At 37.5% G+C, this 22,592-nt stretch overlaps 1 protein-coding gene across 4 annotated transcripts in view; it reads right to left on the reverse strand.

Annotated features, from left to right (window-relative positions):
• Positions 1-903: 903 nt before the first annotated feature.
• The window catches only part of USP6NL (USP6 N-terminal like), a 117,933-nt gene continuing 96,244 nt past the window's right edge, over positions 904-22,592 (reverse strand). For 2 of the 4 annotated variants that reach the window (XM_035549320.2, XM_035549322.2), the window contains 6 exons: positions 21,365-21,485; positions 18,124-18,218; positions 16,958-17,023; positions 16,766-16,865; positions 14,453-14,605; positions 925-4,536 (listed from right to left, as the gene is read on the reverse strand). In XM_035549320.2, the coding sequence (XP_035405213.1) occupies positions 3,095-4,536; positions 14,453-14,605; positions 16,766-16,865; positions 16,958-17,023; positions 18,124-18,218; positions 21,365-21,485 (1,977 nt within the window). In that variant the 3' untranslated portion in view covers positions 925-3,094. Of the gene's footprint in view, positions 4,537-14,452; positions 14,606-16,765; positions 16,866-16,957; positions 17,024-18,123; positions 18,219-21,364; positions 21,486-22,592 lie in introns of all 4 variants that reach the window. The other 2 variants (XM_035549318.2, XM_035549317.1) reach the window with 2 other exon arrangements.

The raw sequence follows: 22,592 nt of genomic DNA on the forward strand, positions 1-22,592 counted from the left end.
TTCACAGCATACAACTGATGTGATTTCCTTTTGCTCTTATATTCTGATTAATCTCACTTATTTTTTGCCATGCAGAGGTTAGACATCTATCCTCATTTAGTCTTCTGTGTTCTTTGTGTTAGTGGAGAGAACTCACTCTACAAACTGTCCCTGAAACTGTCTCACTGACTGCAAGGAGAGCCATGACGGCTACCTTCCACAAGAAATCTACAATTTGTACAGCTCAAAGCAGGCAAATTCTATAAAATTATTATGAAGAAACCTGGAGAAAAAAAAAAGAAAAAAAAAAAAGAAAAGTATTTTATGTTGATGCTTCCTGCTTGACTGTTTTCAGATCAAAGCAAGCAGTGACAGAAGAGCTCTTTGGAGGGTGTCTAATCCATTATGCCGGGTTGATTCCCTCCTCCCTTCCCTCCCTCAGCAAGACACTGGCACGGCTGTGTCTCACTGCACCCCGCAGCGAGGGTGCTTCTTACAGGCATGACGGGCAGATTTCAGTCTGGCACTGCCTTGAGTTGGGTTTGTTCAGTTCGATGAAAACCGAAGCATGCTTTGCTCTACAGACTTGGGGCACGAGGCTCTTTTTAAAGAACTATACAGTACCAATCCTCTTCTTTTGAATCGGTACTGGGTGAGATTATTAGAATAAAACCAGAAAATCATCATCACAATTTATACTCCTAGCTTTCACAAAGGATAGGATCATGCTTAGCAGTGTGGTCAACTATAGTCAATAATCTTGTTACTTCTGTAATAATGCAAAGGACTGTACAGATTGTATCCCTATTGCTTAGTCCCAAAATAAACATATATAAACAAATCAAATAGGACATGCAGATATATATAGACACAATTATGAACAACCATTTGTGCAGTTTTGAGCTAATTAGACAACGAAAAAATGAAGACAAAACAACAGAAGCTTAATTATTATTATTTTAACGTTAAAAATACAGTCACATCAAAATAGGATACACAGTTATAAAACTGTTGCAGATGACATAAGAAAATAATGTGTATATATTTTTATATATAAAAATCTACAGTATTTACTAATGCTGATACATATTTTAGAGCTTCGTGTTGCTTGCACAAATGAATTGTACAGCCTTGTTACGAATTACAGAACCATCGTTAAACACTGCGATTATTACACTTAGCCACGATATTATATACATACATTTCTAAGCTGCTGTAAGCAATCAGAACTAAAGTAAGCCCAAGTCATATTTATCTTCACAATTTTAGAGTTTCAGTGTAGTGCTTTGCTACTGTTACTTCGCTGCAGTTTGCGACTCTTAAAATATAAAATTGCCCAGTTCATTAAAAATTACATCAGACACATCATATACACACAAAAAGTTTTTGAAATATACTAAGTAAATGTTACTTCCATTTATAAAAATTGTTTTACTTCTGTACCTTAAAACTTACAGAGCCAACCTGCAGCAATAATAGGCACTAAAGCTCATTCTTTAAAGGAAAATAAAATAAAATCCATTTCTATGTTTTCAGTTAACAAATCTTACAAAAGAGAACAGGACAACCTTCGAATCCATCCAGAACCGATGTTGCTACCGATGCTAGGTACTTAAGGATTAGAAAATCTCTCTGTTAAGCACTCCAAGGACCTCTTCTGGTGAGATCCTTACCCACCTCCAGTCCCCTTGGTTTCAAGGAGAGGTCAGTGCATCCCGCACTGCCTGCGTGGTCCCCGGCAGCTCACAAGGCTGCATCCTCCGCGTGCCACTTCAACCTGCGTTTTTGTCACCCCCAGTTCACAGTCAACGAAAAGAAAAGCAAAAACAAAGTAAAAAAAAAGGCTGCAAACGCTAATTAAAAATACGTTACCAGGAGTCTAAGCTTCCTATTAACAGTCAGGATGGTTTTAGTGTAAAAAAAACAAACAACAGTCTCTCAGCAGCCTGAAAGCACAGCAGCACATGCCCTATCACAGGCATGGACCTACTGGCTCTTTGGGGAAAAATAGGGCAAAACCAAAATGGAATTGACATGACAAAGCTTAAAAGAAGGGACACTGCATATGCGCACGGCTCAGGGAATATCAAGTCACGACCAAGTCTCAGCCTCCTGCATGTACTTCTCAAAAGCATCAAGGAGATGGTAGTTCTGATACCTGTGAGATTTGGCCTTGCAACCAATTTGTTTAGCTTGACAGCACGGCGTGGCAAAAAGTGAAGGGTGAAGCACCATTTCTGGATCTGGCCTTGCTCTCACCATGCCCCAGCATTTTGCAGATTTCAGACATTCTGATGGTAGGTTTGGGTGCAAAGGTAAAAACTCTCCGCTTTCATTCACCTAAGAAACTAGAGACTGCCCTGAATTTTCAGCACCATTTCTTAGCCAGATTATAAAGACATTTTTGGCTTTCTGCTTTTGCCTGCCTGCTCCTTCCTGCTGAGGAAAATGACAAACAGTAGTCAAAGGAGAGGAAATTAACTCTCACATAAGTTTAAATTAATAATCCCAAAGTATCTCCCCTGCCCAGAACAGATACTGGGATACTGAGGCAGCTGTATAACAATGACAGAAAATCCCATTCAAAATGAATGGCTTCTCAAATAAATTATAAAGAAAAATTAATATGAAATAAAAGTACTTCACAAGCTTTGCCCAAAGTTAAATGCATTTACATTTAAACTCTTTAGCTCTTTTTTCATATGCATTCGTGTATGTAAGTGCACACTCACACACATGCACCCACACATCTATACAGTGCATTAACAATGTCAGTCAAAATAAAACCTGTAAATGTGTTAGGTTTTAGGCAGAAAGATCATAACACGAGTTATTTAAATTTGAGGGAAAATGACAGTATTAGCTATACTGTGTATATGATCTTATTGCTATTGCTACGACTATGTGCATCAGATCACTTTCGCGAGCTTCGATGCAAGTCTAAGAACTCAACTAGCCTTCAGTGAAAGCCTGAAACATCTTTGAAATAGTGTTCTTTTTGACAGAGTCATGTGAACTGTCCACATTTCATAGAGGAAATGAGGTGGACTACTGCTAACACAGTAATGCATAACTGAGTTTGGTTCTTGCCACTTTAGTAAGTACAGACAGATTCTCAGAGAAGCACAGACTCATGCATAGACAATCCATCATTTCGATTTCGGTAGTGTTGGGCTTGAGCTGATGGACCTGAATATTGGTATTGTGGTGAACCATGCTCTTCAAAGTTTGGTGAAGTCCTGTATCTTATTGGACCATCCACAGAAACAGCGGGAAGACCGTGGTCTTGAAAAGGTGTTGCCTGAAAATGCTGGTATTTCTGGAAGTTATCCAAGTGACTCGTGTTAATGTCTTGGCTCCAGGGCTGCCTGTACGGTTCTTGTCTATAAATATACGCAGCATCTGGCCACTTCCTATCTTCTGGCAAATAGTCCACAGGAGGGATTATGAATTTGACACCTGGGGGGGACCTCAGGTTGCTGGTATAGGCATCGACAGGGGCTACTTCTATCCGAGCAGGGGCTGGGGAGAGAGGATTTTGGCGATTGGCAGGATAAGAGTTCACTTGTAATTTATCTGGAGAGTAATCTGCTGTAATAAAAGAACCATATGGTCTACCAGAAGGGCTGGTTCGATTCCCGTGGTAGTGCAGAGGTATGGAACTTGTATTGCCTATACTGGAAACATGCTTTGGAGAATTTCCATGATAAGTAGGTGGATTGTTATAAGATGGCAGTGGCTGTTTTACATTCAGTCCATGAGGTGGTCCATCAGATGGCAAAGAGTATTTTGGAGATCTGGGTTGGGAAGTGAAGGTGTAATTGTTGGATATTTTTAATGGAGCAGGTATTTTATCAGCTTGTTTTCTTGGACTATTCGAATATGCTACATGCCTTGGACTCTGTGGATGAGCTCTCTCAAGCATCTCTTCAACAATATTCTCATTCTCAATATCAGCTTCCGGAACATTGTCGTACTGTGATGCATTAGACCCACGCTTACCTTCATCAGCATCCAAAACCCTCATCTTTTGCTTTACATTCAAAGGCTGTGTTTCTGCAGAACCTGGTGGTGAGCCTGAAACTGAATGATTTATTGGCCTTCCTTTCACTTCTGCAGTAAGTTTCATGGTCTTTTCAATTATTTTGATATCGGATGGTTTATTCCACTTAGGTACAAATTCCCTTCTTGTATTTGAAATAGCATTAGAATTTTGGTTAGCAGCTGCATTATCATATTGCCTTGAGTTGTCTTGCCCCATGGGTTGAGGCTTTCTTCTAGCATCTACCTCAGTTTTAGACTGTATACTCTGCGTGTCTATCGGTCGAGACTTCTGCTGTTTTAAGGAAGGTTGTTTCTCCAGTGAATTAATTCTTTTTCGGTTATTTGGTGAATTTTCCAGTTCTTCTCCAGAGGATGGTCTCCTCTCTGTCCTTCTCGTTGTTTGTGTACCAGTGCTGTTCTGTCCATTAAGCATTGGAGTGGAATTAGGCATAGCAGGCTGAGGTCCTGATGGAATTTGCCCCAATGGCTTCTTTGGAAATTCATCTTCTTTACCTAAAGATAGAACAGCAATAACAAATTCACGTGTGTATAGATATCGTCTTTGATCTGTTGGTCATGCAAGCAAAAATAACTAACTCAATTATCCAAGCCTCTCTCTGGATAACCATGTCAAAGACCTCAAAGGTTTTTCTGTATATTAACAAAGAATTTGTTTAGGCTGTCATCTCAACCAGTTACTCTAGTCTTCCTTTCTACAGCCGATACGATCTTGCCAAGCTTTTCCTCGTTGACATCGCTGATGAAGAGAAAAAATCATTTTCCTAGATGATATTTTGGCTACCTTACCTACTCTGTACGTATCCCTCCTTGCACTGTCCTCATCACATTAAATAAACTACTTTCTCCACTTTAAAGATCCTTTCTGATATCCCTCTTCCAATCCACCATCTTCCATTCAGTCATCTTTTACTGTTCACCTCTGGCAAGCTATGCTATCTACTCTGCCCTCACATGTACAACGTGTCTAGCAGACATCTCTGAACTTTCTCTCACTTCTTTTTTGAGTGCTGTTTCCCATTAACATCTGCAGTCAGCCCCTGTTTAGGGGATGTCATTCTCTGTATTAGAAAGTGACACCGTAACGAGAAGACTCTACACAGAATCATAATTTTTTCAGTTCAGCTTTCTATCAGCTATAGAACAACTTAAGTAGTTAATACTAAAATTGTCTATATCATGATTTCAAATGAGCGTTCAAGTTACAGAACCAGGATACAACTGGCAATTCTCCCATTTTGAGTTCAACACATCACAACAGCCAGTGGTAAACATCAATTAAATTGAGATTGAGAATAGCCCACGGTGCCACTACAGAAAGCATAAAGAAGTGTTTCATTGCTGGATTTTATTTACAGAAAAATTTATATCATATTTTCCACACCAGTCTCTCCTTAGCACTCTACATCCTTCATGTTCTTAGCCAAAGTCTTTTACCACCATCTTCTTGTAATTAAAATTCCCTGTAAGTATCTATGTGGGCTCACATGGTGAATACATATAAACGTCTCTATCCCTGGTGTAAGTGCTGCAATGAGAAGAAAGCCATGTTCATTTTTACAGTCAATAGTACGAGTTCAATCTTTGATGACTGGTTCAGGCTAGAGGTACACAGAGGAAAGCCAGCAGCCAAGGTCAGTGTTATTTATTACAACAGTGTAACAAACTACCATCACGGATCAGTTGCTATATAAACTAAATGAAAACTTACAGTTTGTGCCAGCTAGGACATAGCAAGAAGACAGCAGAGAGAAATACAACAGTGCTGTGTGTCATGACAAGATGACTAAATAAAAAGTACTTTAAAAAAACACATACACAGCCTGGTTTTGCCAAACAATTAAACTACCCTTTTCTTGATATTCAGTCTTCACATGAGGCCAGAGGTCATATGGAAATGAACCCTTTCCTTTAGAAATGAACAACTTCAGAAACCTCAGTTTACATATATAATAAATCCAACCTACTCAAGTTTTCTGTAGAAAAGACCTTCCACTCATTTTCCCCTAGTCATCAGTTATGATCATACAATTATTTAGATATTTAAACCTTCTTACACTGAAAGTACTCATTGTCCACCTTACTATGCCTTGGCAAACTAAGTTACTCATGCTAAGTCCCGTTCCCAACTACCTGCCCCCAAGTATGTGCTTCCACAAGTTAAACCATCCTACAGGATTGTACACGCGGCATTCTCTACTCAGTGGTGAAGAAGATACGCAAGACAGTGCAGGAGGTTATGTGGTGGGGTAGGGCCTTAGCATCAGGCACCAACGTGTGAGTCTTGGAATTAAAAGCATCGTGGTTTGTTCTCAGTCTCGGTGGGGCCTCATGATTCACAGACCAGGCTAAAATCTGGAGCATGGATTTGTAGACTTGTTTTTTATATAAATGTGAATTTTATCCCTAACAAATACTGCCAATACTGAAACTATATGTTACAGTGCTTTCAAACTTACTAATCCTTAATGTTAAAATAGCAAGAAGTCTGAATTAAAAAACAATACTCAAAGTAAATACCAAATATTTATCATCTGAATTAAACAGAATATAGCTTTTATATGCTGCTAATCATGAATCACGTATAACCTCCAGGTTATCATGGTAGTTATGGGATGCTATAAGAAAATGTCTCCTCAACATCTGTAAATCATTTAATTTCTGTTCTTGTGTGTCATAAACGTTTTAGAAAAAAAATATTTTAATTCCATGCTTGTAATACAAGTATTCGAGCTATATGGGGAAAAAAAATGAAGACAAGACCAGTTCCTCTAGTACCTGCGATGTTTCCTTCTTTGTTATAAAGACGTTAAACCCATGAATGGATTTCCTTTCCTCCAGCCTTAACTCTTTACGAAATGCACACAGAGCAATATGAGATCCTTTGAAATATACTTGGTCGTACAATAAAGGTGGGGTTTGTTGGAGTTTTTTTGTTTCTTTAATTTCACACACTTAAGGTTTCTTAATTACCCTTAAGCTCTAATAAAACCCAAGTGAGAACAGTACAGACATTCTTATTGAATTCTATCTAGGCTGCTTTGAAGATGGCTTTCTGTCATCTTTCCTTCACATTTGAGGGTAAAAGAACACTACAACTCATGTGGTCCATGCTATTTAGACGATGTATTGCTATAACATGAATTACAGGTGTAAAATGAGTATCAGAGAAGTCTTGCCATGCCTGCTGTGAAACTGTTCCAACTTGGAATTAATTCATGTACTGAGCAATAAGCAGAGAGCTCCAAGCCAACCATAGTTCATGTGGAAGCAAACCTTTGCATTCTAACAGCGTCATAGCAGGCCTCTAGCTTTTTACAGGCTGGTAATATTGGTGCTTAGTGCTTTCACAGAAAGCAAAAATATGGAACAATGTGTATGTGTGGAAGGAGGGTCAGTGAGGAAAAGAAGAAATACGTCTCTAAATCTTAGCCACAAGGCTTCCACTGAATTTGTTTTAACTTGACCTTGGTCTGAAACAACTGACACAGCTTGCTTAATCAACCACATTTGCATCAAACTTTAGGAAATGCCACATTGCTAGAGATATTCATTTATTAATCAAAGCTACAAAGCACACGCCTAAGTTCTGTTCCAAAAAATTCATCTCTCATCACCTCCTGCCATAACAAACATTGGGAGGAAAGGAGTTGTAACAAGGATCCACAGTGCTGAGCACAAAGACATCCCCCCAAACTGGTCACCTCCTAGAGGAAAACCAATTTGTTTTAAACTGCAAAAAAAATGTATTTAATTCCAATTTCAATATACAAATACATACACAGACACATACACAGAGCTGTCACTTCCTGTGGAGGTATCAAAGTACTTTATTCTTTAAAAACAAATGAAAACTCCTAAAGTTCAAAGAAGTCCACAAAACTAAAGAGGTAGAGAATAACAAAAATCCATCAGCATGCACGTTAATACAAGGGGACGCTTCTCAAGTGCACAAAATAGCATGCAGACTATGCCTGTGAATGCTTCAAGCAGCCCGCTATTAGCGAGAATATGAAGAAAACCGTGATGTTGCATGCCGCCAAGAAAGAAAGAAAAAAGGAATAAAAGCAAGAAGCAAAGGAAAAGAAACCACAATTCAAAAGCAAACAGAAGAAACTAAATCACAACAAACATCTCTACTAGTAAGAGGTACATAAATAGCTTGCCAGAGAAGCATGCAAAAGCACTGATTCTTCTGACAAGCTGCGTATCTTTTATCTACCCATTTTCCACTCCAGCTCTGCCTAAAGCCTCTCATGCAGCTCTTAGCCATCATCTTTACTACATCAGCTCAACTCATTGGTCGAATTTCTCAGATCTGAGCATGCAGAAATTTTATTTGTATGTTTTCAAGGACATTGAATTGAACCTGTTCGTGCTGTTGGCCCTAAGTCTGAGCTACTTCACTTTCTGGGCATACCTTCCTGTCTGAAGAAATAAGAAGGGAGGAAAGTATTTCTGGGACAAGTAATCTGCACGATCTACGATGTTTACACACAAGGTTTAAAAGCACTTCCAACTAGGATTTAAGACAAAGATGTTCAGTTCAGCTTGTGATTTTTTTGGCAGCAACCTCAACGATCGTCGAATGTGCCTTTGTCTTCCGAAGCTCACTGGGCAATCAGAAAATGCCCAACTGCATTTTCTCTCCCCATCTTCCTTCAACAAAACAGCTTCCTAGACAGAGTTAGGTTACAGGCTTTCCCAAAGGACATATGTAATAGCTTATGTTAGAATATACAGAACTGGCACTACAGGATTTTATGTTTTTCTTTTAAAAGAAAGGTAGCGATTTAGTTGATTGGATGCAATATTGTATAAAATAAGCAAACAACAACGAAAATAGGGTAAAAATGGGGGAGAAAGGAGAGAAATGGAAGTAGAGTGAGAGAATTTAAATGAAAAAAAGAACAATTAGGTGCTCGTTTTCTGCTGATAAACATATTACCTGGCATGACAAGGAGCAAAGCAAATACCAGCAGATCTGACTGTTGACCAAAAGATAAAAAAATCAAGTGATATTAAGGAAAGTTTTAGTCTACTCACTTACTCCTGCTCTAGCAAGTCTTGGTCACCACCCAGTGGAAGTCGACCTCAACTACAAGACTTTTACAGATAATTGCTCCAGGAGGCACTAACAGCCTCATGCATTGAAGAGCAGACATATAATTGGAGTAAAGTGCTTTAAGTGCTCTCTCTGGTGAATAACAGTCTAGTCCTTAATTTCAGGACCAGAATACATGCACTCTGACTGTTCTAACACAGTTTTCAAGGATGGTAATGGTCATAAAAACAACTCTTAAAATGACATCTTGATATTTTGTGTTTATTTTCCATCCGTGACTTGCCATCTTACTTGTTCCGTTTACAAGTCCAAGAGAATTTTAAAAAAATTTAAGTGCCTGCACTAGAAGCTCAAGCTGCTGCCTGAAAGTCACTCTCTCTTCCTCCTCCTTTATACGCCAGGGAGGAGATACTGAAATGAAGCCTTGCTTGACAACTTGATGATGGTAGAACAAAATACACTCCTTGTCTTTCTGCTGCTGTGTTACTTTTGTAATACTGACTATAACAAAACCTTACTTTATAAACATCTGCATTTAGTGAAACAATAAAAAATACAACAAACTTGGTCATTGGTCTGAAGCTACAGGTACCTAGCTATAAGTCTCTAAGTGGTCTTTGTAAAAAAAATATATATATATATAAAATTAACCACTTCATTTCATATCCCTAATTCCACATTTCTTCCAGAAAATAAACTTTCTTGAAAATTCAGTTCAAGTTAGGACTATGAAAAATAATCAAGGTAACTATCTGGATCTTATTCAACAAAAGCATGCAGGTTTTAAACAGTAAAGATTTTGAAATGATGCAAAGCCAATGTCTAAAACTCCTGAAAATAATATATATTAGTATAATTTCATATGCCAATTTCCTTCATAATCTTGTAAAAGTCATAACACACAAGAAACAAGGCAGAAAAATTAGTTGATTAAAATACAAAGCACATGGTATGAAATAGCTACTTGTGTATTCTTCAAGTACAAGTGAAAAATCCAAAGTTCCTCTGAAACAAAACACAACCAAAAGAGATACACCATCAGAAACAAAGTCAAGCTGACTTATATTTGCATTATTCTGGCCAACAAAAGATGTATTAAGAGCAGAAATCAGACATTATTTGAGTATCTATTAGTATTTAAAATAGATAAAGATTTGAATAAAAGACATTCATAAAAATTTACTAAAATATACCTCTAAAGAAAAATAGCAGGTATACATTTAAAAAATTATGACAAACAAAAGATTCAAATGTTGCTAGTTGTCCCTAAATACAGGAAAGACTGGGAGAACTAGAAGAACTGAGTCAGAGCTTAAAGGAGGTGTTACCATGCACTAAGATAGTTCAGAAGATCAAAAGGACAATGGCAGATTTGAAATTTGGCAATATTTATTTAAATCAGGTCTTGCACCTCAATGTTAAGGCCTTCTCCATTGCTGTAAGGTCTATTAAACTTTCAGTTAAAAAATAAAAAATAAAAATCCCAGGATCTCTCTGTCCTTCAGGACATCTTAAATCAAAACGTGGGCAGGCATTTCAAGAACTTGGACAAGGAAAGTATCTGAACCAACAAAAAAAAAAAGAAAAGAGAGAAACAATGGCATCTACCAATGAAATTCTTTTCACTGTCCTTGAATTAAGGAATTAAGGAAGAGATTGGCCACTCTAGGTCAGATCTGGCTACCTGAGAAGATGTAAACAGGAGTCATACAGGTTTAAATGACTGTGCTGCTCAAGAGCCTGATGTGGTGCCACCATTCATAATGTTCCAGTCAACCTAGAAAATTTATTTGTTTTTTCTACTAAATCTGCTTGAGGATATGTCAGAGGAGAAGTACCTTACAGGACTGTTTCTACTGTATAGCTGTCACTTCTTGGCTCTCTGAGGACTCGACAACAAGCAGCACGTTTATCCATACACTCTGCGGTTTCCATATAGTCACTGAAACATGGATGCCTACCTTGGGTTTTGAGAACAGCATTTAAGTTATGAGCCATCCTCTGAAGGTTGCAGTCGCTCGGTACAGGCTATTCTATTCTGGACAGCACCGAAACTAGAAATTACTACAGAAAGGCAGAAAAATCTGTGGTCTGGTTTATGCAAAATAGTCCTAGTACTGGCAAAGCCATTTAGCTGACATCCAAAATTAGCATCATCAATTCAGCTGTGCCCCTGGAACATCAAATGTTCTGGCTGAGCATTTTATTGGCTTTATCAGTGAGAAAGTGTTGAACAAAGTCCTTTCCCTCCATGGAAGAAGCAAGCCAGAGAAAGCTACGTTAGACATAAGCGGACTTCCACTTTAAAGTAACAAAAATTATTACCTCTTAATATCCTACCACAGTTTACCCTACTAGGGCAGGAAAATCTATACAGCCTAACAAAGGATGCCAGATGGAAAATTCCACAGAGCTCAATTAGCTCACTGCTATTCCTGGATGACTGATACTAATGCAACTGTAAGATGAAGATATTTTTTTTTCTAACATTAATTTTCACTTTAGTTCTTAATTATTAAAGGTGTAATTATTGCTCAGTGCAAAAAAGTACAAGATAGGAAGTAGTGTTCTGATTTCAGCTGAGAAAACTAAAATAAACATTATTTTCTCAAGCTACAGGGGATACTTAAATGAACAGTTTGATTTTTTTGTGTGTATTACTTCATGATGTATAATGGTTTCATAAGTTTTATGTGAAACTAAAAGAAAAATAGTAAAGACACTCAAGGTAGAAGAGAGAGTAATCAGACGTACACATAAGCAAAGCTGAAGCTGAATGTCTAGAGAATGCTGAGAACCTGCAGAAAAATATTACTGCCTGAAGACAGTGATTAGTAAAACCAAAATGAACAGTAAAAAAAAAAATCAAAGGCTTGTAAAACTCATATGAAGAACAAATGAGACAGCCTCACTCACCTACAGATAACAGCAGACAAATCAGCTAGATTTCCAAGGATTAGGATAAAGGCATTTCATATTTATTTTGTGAAAGGTTAAGTAATGTTCCCACTTACCCCTGGCAAAAATATACCACACAGAGAGGCTTTCCCAGGCTACTTTGAAATGAAAAAGAAAAAGCCTCACTTCCTCATCCAGCACCAAAATATGCTTTTCTTTGGCTTTGTTTTTCTTATTTTTATTTTAATACCCAACCTTCCTCACTCATGTTGGAAAAGAAGGCATGTTTTGACACTGACATTGCTTTAGCTTTCTAAAAGAAAGAACTGATACGGATTAAAACAATTACTGTCTTGCCAGCTAGTCACATCAAGAGTCACTCTTAGACATACAAAATATGAAACCACATAACTTGCGCTCCATGTCAAGAAGATGCATTCACTAAATTCTGCTTTTTGTTTCCACAGGACAACTCCGCGTCTCACACTTTCTGTTACTGCATTGCAAGATAACCACTTTGTGGCTCTTAATGTCAGGTACAGCTTCCTTTAATTGTTTCAAGATCCAGGAGTACTCTCAAACAAAATTTCACTTGAAGGCTTTTTGCATTCTCTCACAAGAAAAGCCTTAAGACATGAGTCAGTTTGGAACTGCCTTCATTTTTTTCTTTCAAGAAAATTTACAGTAAATTCTGTATTTTCCACAGAAACTCTCAACACGAGTTGAATGTATGTGATTTTCCAGGGTGGAAAAAGAAATAAAAAAGCATTAATTCATTCACACATAGCAAACAACAAAATCTTTCATAATTCTTCCAGTACCACACTTTTTCCACTTTTCAAGAGGAAAATAAACTCCTCACTGGTAAAATTTGCTTTACCACATCCATGAAAAACCTACCCAACTACAAGTACATTGAGTTTCTGAAAGAGGGCAAAAAATCTTCACACACAATCACGGATAATGCAGTATTTAAAATGTAACAGAGCACTCTGATGATCCTATCTTCTTCTAGCATGATGGAGAGGAATTGATGCTAAAAGACAAAGTTGTCCATTAACATATTTACCCACATCCAGCCACCGTGATCAAGCACTATCTGAGACCAGATGTCCGACAAAGCAGACAACTGAAGAGTGGCACTGAAAAGGGCAACTTGCTCTGAAGAATAAGAAAATGCTGCAACCTAGCTTGGGGAAAAAGGATGCGGAGAAAGCAGGATGGGAAGGCTGTGATTCGAAAGGGGAAGAAGCAGCACAAGCAGTAACACGGAGAAGAGCTGCCGACTAACTGAATATGGAGCGTGTGGATTAGAAGAAACAAGAAAACTGAGCAGATGAGATAAGTGAGAACAAGACTTAGACCTATGGTGGGTGGGATAAAGTGTGCTGGGAGAAATGTCAGAATGAGGGAAATCATGACAGCGGGAACAAGAGAAACTGGGACAAGAAGCCAAGATGATGGGAAACAGACACACAAAGTGTCTGACTGCATGCCTGAGAGACAGATCTGCTGAAGAACTAGAACAGGTACCTATTTGTGATGAGGAGCCCTGAAACAGCCCAATACTGCACACAATAAATAAGGTCTACAGGAAGAGAAAAATGAAGTTATGTAACAGAAGAGCTTCAAGATTACATTATCACAACAAGGCTACATAGGCAACCTTTATTCTGACATTTCTGAACTTCTGTAAGCTAACCACAACAACTTAATAAAGTTACGTTAAGGCCGTTTTTGCCATATTTTTTAAAATTTTAAGGCATGTTTCTTTCTCACATACTATTTTACAAATTAGCAAGGATAAAAAAAGAACTAAGAATAATCACAAGAAAATTTAATTTAAATATTGTCAGGGCAGTAATAGAAAAGAATCTCTGAACAGGAAGAAGAGACCCCATAGACACTTCTTATGTAGTGTCCTGAGAAACAAGTCTCTGCTCTGCAACTGAAATGCATGAACACAAAGGCTGAGAAGAAGTGAAGAAAATAATTCAGTTAAACAGCAAGAGGGTTTATCACCTGCAAAGAAATTTAAAAAAAATGGATTGGACCAATAGAAGAAACTATTTGGCCTGACATTTGTTCCATAGCTACTATTCAAGCTACAAAACAATTTGTATTCTCAGACAACAGTGTTGCTTCAAACAGTTGGAAACCCTGATATTTAATCTTCTATCTTACGGATATTTCCATTTTATAAAACCAAATTAATAAAATTATCAGAACCTGGTGTGTTTTAAAGTGCTTTGCCATTAGCAAAAAAAGCAAACTCATAAAATGGAGAGTGTTGATTTTAAACGGTAAAATATTTTGGAAGAAATAACTATGCAGTGATGAAGAGACCACCATTTCCATAGTCTTTAACAGCATGATTTAACATTTTAAAAAAGGGCACTGTGTGAAAAGCTCCAAGTATCTAAAACTGTATGTGTACAAGTATCTTACCAGCTACTGGTAAATCCAGCTTCGCTCGTTTCAATTCTGATATAGAATTTTGGAGCTGCTCTATTACAAAGTCATCTTCATAGAAGAAATCCTTAGCTAGAGTCTCCTGCAGAAATTCTACAAGCTCTTCCATTTGTAATTTCATCAGATGCTCTACAAGAAGAAAGTAGTATTATGAATAAAAATATCTTGTGATTATGAACATTAAACTTCAGAAATGTACCTACAATATCAGATGTTCTTGTTGTCAAAGTAGAATGAAAAAGGCTTATTAGTTAAGCAGGAAATAGAATTCTACATTAAAAATCTATAGAATGCATCACAAATTCACTTGCAACTTTATGTAAGTGATTTCTACTTATCATTCTCTACTAGGAACAATGTTTCCCAAAAAGGGGCATCTTCACACAACTAACTGCAAGTCACCTGCCTTCATCCCCTTATGTTATATCTAATAGTTTCAGGTCTTTATTTTTCAGCCTGCATCACCGACTTACACAACACTGGCATAGACCTTTACAATATACATCATCTCTCTGTTTAAAAGCTTTGAAAGCAGTAAAACAGTTTAAAAATTGACATTTAAGGTATTCTGATTCACAACTGAATTAAACTTCGAATGAAATGATTGTGGCAGTTCACACTTTAGTACCAATGCTTCAGGCATTTTTTGCTGCTTTGATTAATTCAGGTTATATTTTGAAAGTCATTTTACAGTTATCAGATTTTTTCCCCTTTTTACATAGCTGTAAGGCCATGTTTCCCATGCAAACATATTTTGCTTGCAAGGCTGTAACCCCATACCCATACTGTTACTTTAAGCCTACATATGCCATCAAAAGTTCCAGAATACTCAACTTCTATACACAAACCATCAAAAATGCTTTTGTAAGAAAAATTCTCTTGACACGTATTACACAATGGAACTTGGAATGCACAGCTATACATTCAATGTTTTTAATGGCAGATAACAATAAAAGTAAAGACCGGAAAATAAATCAGAATCCTTCTTCTGTCAACTTCTCTGCCAGTCCTCTCATCTCTTCTCTGTTGCCATAAAATAACTCTTGGTGTTTTGATCATGGAGGAAGTTGCTACGTACTTGCTAAGAAAGCAAACCTCCACTCAGAAGTTTTCCTCAGGTCGTCCCATAAGAAGAATAGCGAATGCAAAAAAAAAAGTCAAGCAGATGTCTATTTGCAAATAAAGACAATAAATCAAAATGCTAAGCCTAACAATTTGCCTCCAAATGTTTAGCTGTTCTAAGTACAATTAAGAAATATAACATTTTTCAAAGCTGTTTACGAACAAGCTAATGAACACGCCGCAGAGAGACAATGATCCAGCATTACTACGGTTTAAGGAGGATAAACTAGCAAACAAAACTCCAATTCTGCAAAGAGCTCCATGTTAACCTCTGAATTTACATGACTTTCTGTAAAATAAAAAAGCCAAAGTCCCACAGGAATATGGTGTCAAACTTGAGCTACAAGGCATCATCCTGAGAAATGCCCAAGAATATTTAGAAGGTAACACGGATCTTCAAAATTGGAGCTTAATGTGCTAAACCACTGTGGGAAACCATGCAGGCATAAATACTTTGGACAATTCTGTTCAAAAGTCCTATCTTATTTTCCCTGTAGGCAAGAGATGGAAGAAAAGGCCATCTAAACTACAGAAAAGCTGAATTTTAATGAAATTCTTGGACAAACAACAGTATAAAAATGAGATATACACTGATGATTCTTCATTGCTGAATTGTTTGCTGATAGAGTTTCAGGTATTTAGGGGCACAAGACATCACCTTTTCTGGATTCTTTTAGCACTATTTTATTAAATGAAATCCTGTAGTGGCTAGAAAGCCATTTCTAAGCCATGGAACTAGATTTTTTTCCCCATTTTTTAATCAGCACCACAGCTCAACCTATGTTGATGCTTAATTAACTTTCTTTCTGTAATAGATATTTTATTTCTGAGTTACTTGCATTCAAATACAAATACAGAAAAATATGTAAGTTTTTAAAGTCCTATATGCAACGGTACTTGTCTAATCATTTAACATAATTATGATTTTTAGGCAACTGTAACACCATCTAGAAGCCCACTGCCAAGATGATACAATTTTTCGCTGGCAATCACACACATTAATAAAGGAAAGATTTTGCTCTTTTTGTTCATGAGGAGAGAAAGACACTTGTAATAAATAGCATAAAGCAAACAGGAAACTAAGATTTTAACACAAAGGCTACACAAAATAAGAACGAAACCAGATGAATGTATGTTTAGCATTCAAATATTTGAGAGATTTCTTACTTCTGTGTAGCTTCATAATTGTGTACGACATAGCGGTGAGAACCCGCTCTCCTTCAAGTATGTAGATATCCCATAACCTGAGGCTTAATGTAAAGGGAGTCTGCAACGAAAGAATCAAGCAACAGTGTGAAAACAGTCTGTCCCAACCCAGAATTAGAAATAGAAGTTGTAGAAAATGGAAAGTATACTCACACGATCAAGGAAACATTGGAAAAACCATTTTGTTGTGTAAAAGCTTGTGGACATCTCCTGGGAGTCCTGTAAAAAACACAAAAGTTTTAAAAATATTCACAAACAAAAGTTCTCCTGTATTATTAAATGCAGTAATAAGGGATATATAAGCAATATACAAAACTGGATACTATGCCAGCCATAATCTATATCACCTCAATCACATCAAATTATTTTTGCATTTTCAGTTAGTATACAGGCCTTTCAGCATTCACATTACATTATCAACCAATCTTGGGACTGCTATATATTGTGTTTCTGAAATACGAAAACCTCAAAGATCAGAGTACTACAGCATTTCTTGACAAGAATCATCATCATGTGCTTTTAAAATTAAAATTACAACTTTCATTTCAGAGCCAAGTCAGTTACAGAACTGCTCTTTCTTGTTGTTGTTTTAAAATTTTTGCAAGGATTTGCTAAAGGATTTTTGCTTTTAAAAAAAGTACAAGATTGTCTTCTATGACTAATTTTGGCTTGACCTCTTAACATATTTTTTTTTAACCAGATCTGCCTAATTCCATGTCATGAGCTAGTCTTACAGCATGTTGTTAAAAAAGACATTAAATTCTAGTTTACAAGACATGAGGCACACATTAGATGCTATTCATCATTGCCAAGGTGCTAGGTTGCTCTCAAATTTTTGGTGTTTTTTTTTTCCTTAGGGAGATAAAAATATCAAACCAGAAAATAATATAGTCCTGGGAAGGCAATGTTTGTAAACAGCTCTCTTCAAAGTGATCTCTTTGAAGATGTTGCTGCGGCTGAGCAGCTCTTACACTACTGTTTAAGATATGGAGAAGGATTCTTGCAGACCTAACGAGACTGTAAAAGAAAATTCTTTATGACTAATAGAAGGGCATTTTCTTCCCACTAGAAAAATAAAATATGGCCGTTATTCTTTGTTTAGAATAAATACAGCCAAAATTAATAAAAAATAAAGTGTTATTTCTTCTATAAGAGCACTAGAAGAGATGCTGTGCAACATTTACCTTTGAGAAAATACTACTACGCCCAAATTTTAAAAGGACCATCAACTCCTCTTATAAGAACTTTTTAAATGGAGATTAAAAATAAGGTAGCAAGCTGTAAAATAGTATTCCATTTATTGTGCTATAAGTACATACCAAATGCTGCTTAAGTTTGGACAAAAATTTTTTCAGTATTTTGTCATGATGTTCTTGAAACCTCAACAGTTTTGGAAAACCAGGAATAAAAAAACCTAAAAGAAGAATTTGAGCATGTAACAGGTTTATGTACTATAAAAATGACAGCAATATAAGACAAAAAAAGACATTCAGAGCTCTGAGAACACTACTCTTCTATAGACCACTGGATCTGAACAGATATTCATAGCAATATTATTATGTCCATGTATGGATACACACATACTCCTGCCTAAGTGACTACAGTGAAACATCAACACCTTTGCTTAGTGACTATTATTAGATTAATAATGGTAGATGATTTCAGTTTGCTTCAATCCTACACTTGTCTACTTCATGTGGATTTGCAGAAACCAAAATTATAATTATTTTTTAAGAAAACAGGAAACCCTAAAACTTCTAAAAGCACAAAGACAGAAATCAGGAATATGCCCTGCAAATTAATGGTAGAAAAGCAAAGAATATAGGCAGCTACTAGAAATGCCTGCACAGAAGAAAAGGTCATAAAGACAGACAAGGGGTATCCTATCAAGGCAAATATCATGAATTTACAGCATAAAGTAAGGACAGCTTGCTAACACAAATGAAACTAAGGGCATATATAAAATCTTGAGTAGTTTTATGGATAATATACTAGAAAAGTAAAGCACTAAGATCCTCTTCAACTTGTTTTCATGAAAGGTAAGAGAAAGGCTCAGATCAAAATCATAATACTACTCAGAAAACTTGAGAAATGTAAAACACAGCTACACCGCAGGATAAAAGACCATTCAAAGAAAATCTTTTGAAAAGTTGAAGTTAACGTTCAAATCAGAAAAACAGAAATGATCAAACACCAGCAGCATAAAAACAAGTAAGCTTCCCTCCAAAAAGAACTTAGAAAAGGAAAAAAAAACCACTAATAAACCTATTTTCAAACACCTTGGAAGCAGAAAGCTTGACAGAGTACTGTAGGTTCAACAGTTTATTAAGACTTCTTGAAAGTGCCCGGAGACAATAAGGCCATACTAAACACAAGTTAAATTCCCATATGGAAGACAGTGCTGGACGCCAAGAACTCTGAACAAAATAGGATGGCATGCGAAAGTCTTAAGCAGGGAAAAGGAACCAGAACCTGCTGGGAACGTTAAAAATCCCGAATTCTAGATATTCTTTTTTTTTTCAAGCTCCCAAGAGATACAGCTTTCTGAATCCCTGTGTCATTAATGACAGATGCTGGAATTCCTAGAGTTGTTCTGTCCCTTTGGGCAGGCAATATGCACAGGGCATACTAAATTTCACGTGGAAAGAGAGAACAACCAATAACACAAAAGTAACAAGACAGTAAGAGCAGGAAATGCTGTGTGAGGCAAAGAGAAAACCAAGAAACTCGAGATTAATGCTCACAGCAGGAAACAAGCAGGAGGAGTTGGAAGCCACGGTGCAATTAGAAAACTATGATCTAATTGCTACCACAGCACCGTGGTGGGATGAATCACACCGCTGGAACATTGCAGTGGAGGGCTGCAAGCTTCGCAGGAGAGACAGGCAGGAAAGGAAGGGTGGGGGCATCGTCCCCTTTGTAAAGAAATGGATAGATTGCGAAGAGTTCCCTCTGAGAAACAGCTAAGAGCGGGATGAGAGCCTGTGGGTAAAAATGAAGGAGGACCAAAGGACGTCTTGTGGTTGGGGTCTATTACAGGCTGCCTGATCGAGGGGAGCCTGTGGATGAGGCCTTCTTGCTCCAACTCCAAGAAGCATCGCGCTCACAGGCTCTCATACTCCTGGGGGATTTCAACCATCCAGATGTTTGCAGGGAAAGCCACATGGCAGGCAGTAAGCAATCCAGGTGACTCCTGGAGTGCACTGAGGACAAATTCCTCATCCAGGTATTAGACAAACCAACCAGAGGAGAGGTGTTACTGGACCTGGTGCTGACCAGTGCAGAAGAGCTCATTAAAGAGGTTAAGACTGGAGGAAGCCTAAATTGCAGTGCTCACGCCCTGGTTGAGTTTGTGATCTCGAGGGATATGGGCCTGGCTAAGAGCAAAGTCATACCCTGAATTTTAGAAAAGTGAACTTCCAGCTGTTCAAAGAATTAGTGGATGAAATCCCATGGGACACGGTCCTTAGGGGCAGAGGATCTGATCAGAGCCAGCAACTCTTTAAGGATATTTTCCTTGGAGCACAAGAGCTCTCTATTTCCATACGTAATAAATTAAACAAGGAAGGTAGGAAACTGGCATGGCTGAACAAGGACCTGCTGGTCAAACTGAGGCAAAAGGAGGAAATGCACAGACGGTGGAAACAGGGCGGGGTGCCCTGAGAAGAGTACAGAAACGCTGTCTGGATGTGCAAGGATGGGATCAGGAAAGCCAACGCACTGACAGAACTAAACTTGGCGAGGGATGCAAAGAATAACAAGAAGGGGTTCTACAACTACACTGGCTGCAAAAGAAAGGCTAGGGTGGTGCCTCTGACAGATGAAGATGGAGAACTGGTAACAACAGACGTGGAGAAGGCTGAGGTACTTAAAAACTACTTGGCCTTGGTCTTCACTGGTGGTCTTAAACTAAAAGAGGATAGATTTACATTAGACATTAGGAAGAAATTCTTCACTGTAAGGGTGGTGAGGCACTGGCACAGGTTGCCCAGAGAAGCTGTGGCTGCCCCATCCCTGGAGGTGTTCAAGGCCAGGTTGGATGGGGCCTTGGCCAAACTGATCTAGTGGGTGGCATCCCTGCCTAGGGCAGGGGGGTTGGAACCAGGTGATCTTTAAGGTCCCTTCCAATCCGAGCCATTCTATGATTCTATGATAGTGTTTATTTATATATATATATTAATCTACAGATTCCTGTCATGCCAAGTGATAGCATAGCCACAATGCTATTTAACACATTCTGCATTGGGTTTCGGCTAGTATTACTTTGCTATACAGACATTTACGTAACCAGCTTTCAACTAGCTACATTTCCTTAAGAGATTAAGAAAGGCAACATCTGATTTTCATCAAGAACTATTTGAAAGATACCCCATACAAAAGCAATTACTTAAAAGTATGAGTGAGCTTCTGTAACATCCAGTGGCACCCCAGGATGAAGCTCCAGTTATGTCTTGTTTTGAACATATACATAGAACAGCATAGTTCCATTTTCAAATAATTTACAATTTAAATAGGGTTGGTTGAAACCTAATATATACTAAGTGATGTGACACTCCGTACCATGCATAGCATGCTTCGGACCCGAGAGCAGTTTCACCAAGGCCCAGAAGGCATCTTCTTCATTCATGTACATAAGGAGTAAAGCTGTGATCTGGCTCATTCCCTGACAGTATCCAACTTCCTGAAAATTAGAAAATGAGAAATATTAAAATCCTGAAAGCAAAAGCCCCCACCTATGAGCTGTTAAGTTTTCCTTCAGCTAGGGTAGCAAAGAAACTGCCTGCCCTGATGGTATACATTCTCTAATCATGGTGCCAACACAAACATTTAACTTTTAAATATTTAAAATACTGATAGATAGAAAGGATGACATACAACCATCAATCTGAAAAGTAAATTCTAAGTTTGGATTGGTCATTAGGACTCTTTACTGATGCACAGAATCAGCTTTAATATTAACAATTTCAAGTAATTAGATCACCTTATTCTCAGAACGGATGTAGTTTCCATTTAGTTGCAATTCGCCTCTGGAACAGAGGAAGTTGTTTTGGTTTGTTTACAGTCCAGGCACCATTTGATAACACAGGAGTTTTCAGGGGTGACCTATAACTATAAACCTGCTCAAGCATAGCAGCAACATGCTATTAAATGTGAAGAAAAAGAAATCTTGTTCCAAAGATAAATTTGAGCATCCCTTCTGCTATTAATTTTGACTTTTATGGCAGGAACCAATTGTCACTATCATCCCACTGCTCAGGTAGCCCCACTGATAAAATACTTGTAAGAAGAATGAATTAATAGTTGAATAAGGGTTTTCAAATTTAAATCTTCTTAAAAAGAACTTTGCTCTAGAGATAAAACCAAAGCATAAGAACTGTGATACATTAAAAAAATGCAACATAAAAGCAAATTAAAAACTCGCTGCACTATTCCCATCACCTATATTGTAACAGTTGATTTTAAGCAATATTTTTCATGCAATTTGAAGATATTAATCCAATGTTCCACCAAAGACATATAAAGGAAGTTCCTCCTTCCAGAGTTTTATTTCTCAGTGTTTGACACTTGCAATGAAAAGCTTAAGGTGACTCAGTAAGTGAAAGACGACAAATTCTAGCAATGAAAATTCATTTATGGGCTGAGGAACTGTGAGGAAACAAACAAACAAGAAAGAAAAGCCACATTTCCTAGAACTTTGAAAAATGAAATTAAGTGGTATTTAATTAGTGCTTAACTTCACTTCCTTACTCTTAAGTTTATGTATTTTCATGTTGAATTGTAGAGAGTT

The sequence above is a fragment of the Cygnus atratus genome, chromosome 1 (genome assembly GCF_013377495.2).
Source record: "Cygnus atratus isolate AKBS03 ecotype Queensland, Australia chromosome 1, CAtr_DNAZoo_HiC_assembly, whole genome shotgun sequence".
Lineage (NCBI taxonomy): Eukaryota > Metazoa > Chordata > Aves > Anseriformes > Anatidae > Cygnus > Cygnus atratus.